The 2,594-nt window shown below is 25.7% G+C and overlaps 1 protein-coding gene across 1 annotated transcript in view; it reads left to right on the top strand.

Moving 5' to 3' along the window:
* Positions 1-549: 549 nt before the first annotated feature.
* Positions 550-2,594, top strand: part of LOC107457067 (zonadhesin) — a 33,366-nt gene continuing 31,321 nt past the window's right edge. The window contains exon 1 of the mRNA XM_016075114.4: positions 550-727. Within this exon, the coding sequence (XP_015930600.1) occupies positions 655-727 (73 nt within the window). The 5' untranslated portion in view covers positions 550-654. The remainder of the gene's footprint in view (positions 728-2,594) is intronic.

Below are 2,594 nucleotides of genomic sequence, written 5' to 3'. Positions count from 1 at the left end.
TAAGCCTAAGCAAGTCCAGTCTGAGAAATTCGTCGCACATTTTCTTATTCACAAAAATGTCTAGAGGCTGAATGTAACAGACTAAAGAAATCAGGCAGATTAAGAAAATACTGAAGACATTTCCAATTAGCCTGACTCATTGCAAAATGATGACGGCATTCGCAAAGAGTCAGAAGTTTAAATGTAGCATTCGATCTACTTGTTAATTTCTTTTCCAAAAACATTTTAAGGCCACAAATAGAAATTAAACTTCCTTGAAAGCCTAAATAAAATTTTCAAAATTTTTTTCAATGATGGTATACATGCTTAATCCATAACTTGCACTTAACAATGAAGTACTTTAATTTTAAATAAAGCCGATCATATATACTACATATAAATGTTCGACTTTATTTATCTTTCATCATTAGTAATACCTTTATAAAGTTACAAGAAAATTTTAAATTATCATTCCAAAGGTAATAGACATGGTTGTGTCTCATTCATTCCATGTAATGACTATTCAATAACAGTTTAAAATTTCACTTTACTCTGCAATATTTTGAATCGCAATGAAGTCTAGACTGAGAATTGAAATTATTCGCTTTTGTAAGTGGTGAAGAGTGTGTTAGTCCAATGGTCTTCATACATTAACAATTTTATTCAAGAATTGGAATGAGGGTAACTTTAGCAACTTTTTTGTTGATTAGTCTGGAATTTTTGTGCCACAGAGGAAAAGCACAATCAAGTAAGTTATAAAATTATCTGTTTTAAAGGAATTTATTCTCTTAAACCATAGTTCTTTGCTGAAATGATCATTTGTACATAATTATTCTACATTTCAAGTTAATAAAAAGTTGTCCCTGTTGTCACGTATTTACCAAAATGAAGAGCCTAATAATTTACCTTCTTAAGAGCCTAATAATTTATTTTCTTGTGTAAAAAACGTTAAAAATAATTATTTTTCAAAATAGAAATGTTAGTTTTCATGTTAAAAAATTTAAAATTTAGTATGTAAATAAACAGCAAATAATACTGATAATAATAATAATAATTACGCATGCATGCCTGCCAACTTTTACTCTTTCCAAAAGTGATTTACAAAGTGCCAAACTATTTTTGTAAGAAATATTACATTGAATTTCTAAATTCAAGACATCAAAAGAAAAAGCCTATGTTTTGCTACCACTTTAAATATTAAAATAAAATGTTACGAAAAATTCGTGAATATTGGCAGCTATGTATATGAAATGTAACATTTAGATCCCCTGGAATCTACATGATAAGTTTAATTTTCATTAAAAATGAGCATATTTTCACTTTTCAATCATTTACAGGTCAGATTATAATGTAGATTCTGACTTCGATTAAAGTTTTCGTGTAGAATACAAGGAACCTATTTGTTAAATTTCTTATATAATTTTTATTACTCTTAATTTACTTTTCAAATTTTGAATTTTTAAATTTTAATGTTAAAACTTGCTTTACGTTTTTGTTTTGAAAGAATATTAAATTAGCGTTTTTGACATTCAGAAAAAAAATCAAGCTCATTTCGGAGGACCTAATTAGTTTTCAGTCTGATAGAAAAAAGTGATAAATGTGTAACCACAATAACAAGTTTTTATCGCCTTAGAATTCAAAATTTTTTTTCAAAAAAAAAAAAAAAAAAAATTCACTCTTCTATGTAATTGACCCCGTTGTTATGTGTTAGCTACTTAAATTTAGGAATGCAAAGCTGGAAAGATATAATTCTTAATGGTATTTTTGCATAAACGCGAGAAATTAATTTAGAAATTAGTTTAGAAATTGATTTAGAAATTAATTTAGACTTGTTTTGAACTTTCATTTCAGAAAATTTGCATAAAAATGGGTACTGACGGAATAAGGAAATTAGACGTAACTAATTTTTACATATTTAATTGAAACAAAACTGTTTTGAAATATATATTAAAATGATAAATTATAACCTCTTTTAAAAAAATTAAAGAGGTATTCAATAACGTCGATTCAACACTTTTTTATATCAACTAAAAATCACTTCGAACTGCATTTCAGTCTAAGAACAAATTTTTTAAAACAATTTATCATTATTTCTTGTTAATTAAATATTTGATAAACATTAGTTTTTAACAACTGAAAAAGTTTTATAAATATATTTTTCTATGAACCCTTTATTCATTTTGTTCAGTAAGCAAATGAAGAAACCATTACATTTATAGCTCAAAAAGTTTTTTTCAAATGGGTACTAAAACAATAAAGAGATTAAGCATGCTAAATGCTTGCATTTTTTTTTCAAGCAAGTTTAAAATTCAATTAAAAATGATAAAGTGCATCATGATTTAAATTTTTTTATATGGAATCGAATAACATCTTAACTTTTTTTACAATTAATTTAACAACCATAAGGAATGGAAATTTTAAGAAAATGATAAGTAAACTCAAATTGTATTACTGTGCTTTCTAGCTTTCAAGTTAAATACAAAAGATAAATTTATTTTTATCAAGTCTCATTGTTTCAAACATAAATTTTTTCGTACCTCACCGGGCATTTAAAGCATTAGCTCAGCTATTTTTTTAATCTATTTCACACATTCTCTTATTTTAATTTTTCCCCG

The sequence above is a fragment of the Parasteatoda tepidariorum genome, chromosome 11 (assembly GCF_982258835.1).
Source record: "Parasteatoda tepidariorum strain Cologne lab strain chromosome 11, Ptep-v5.0, whole genome shotgun sequence".
Taxonomy (NCBI): domain Eukaryota; kingdom Metazoa; phylum Arthropoda; class Arachnida; order Araneae; family Theridiidae; genus Parasteatoda; species Parasteatoda tepidariorum.
Note: the sequence above shows the minus strand (reverse complement) of the source record. Positions and strands in the feature narration are given on the sequence as shown.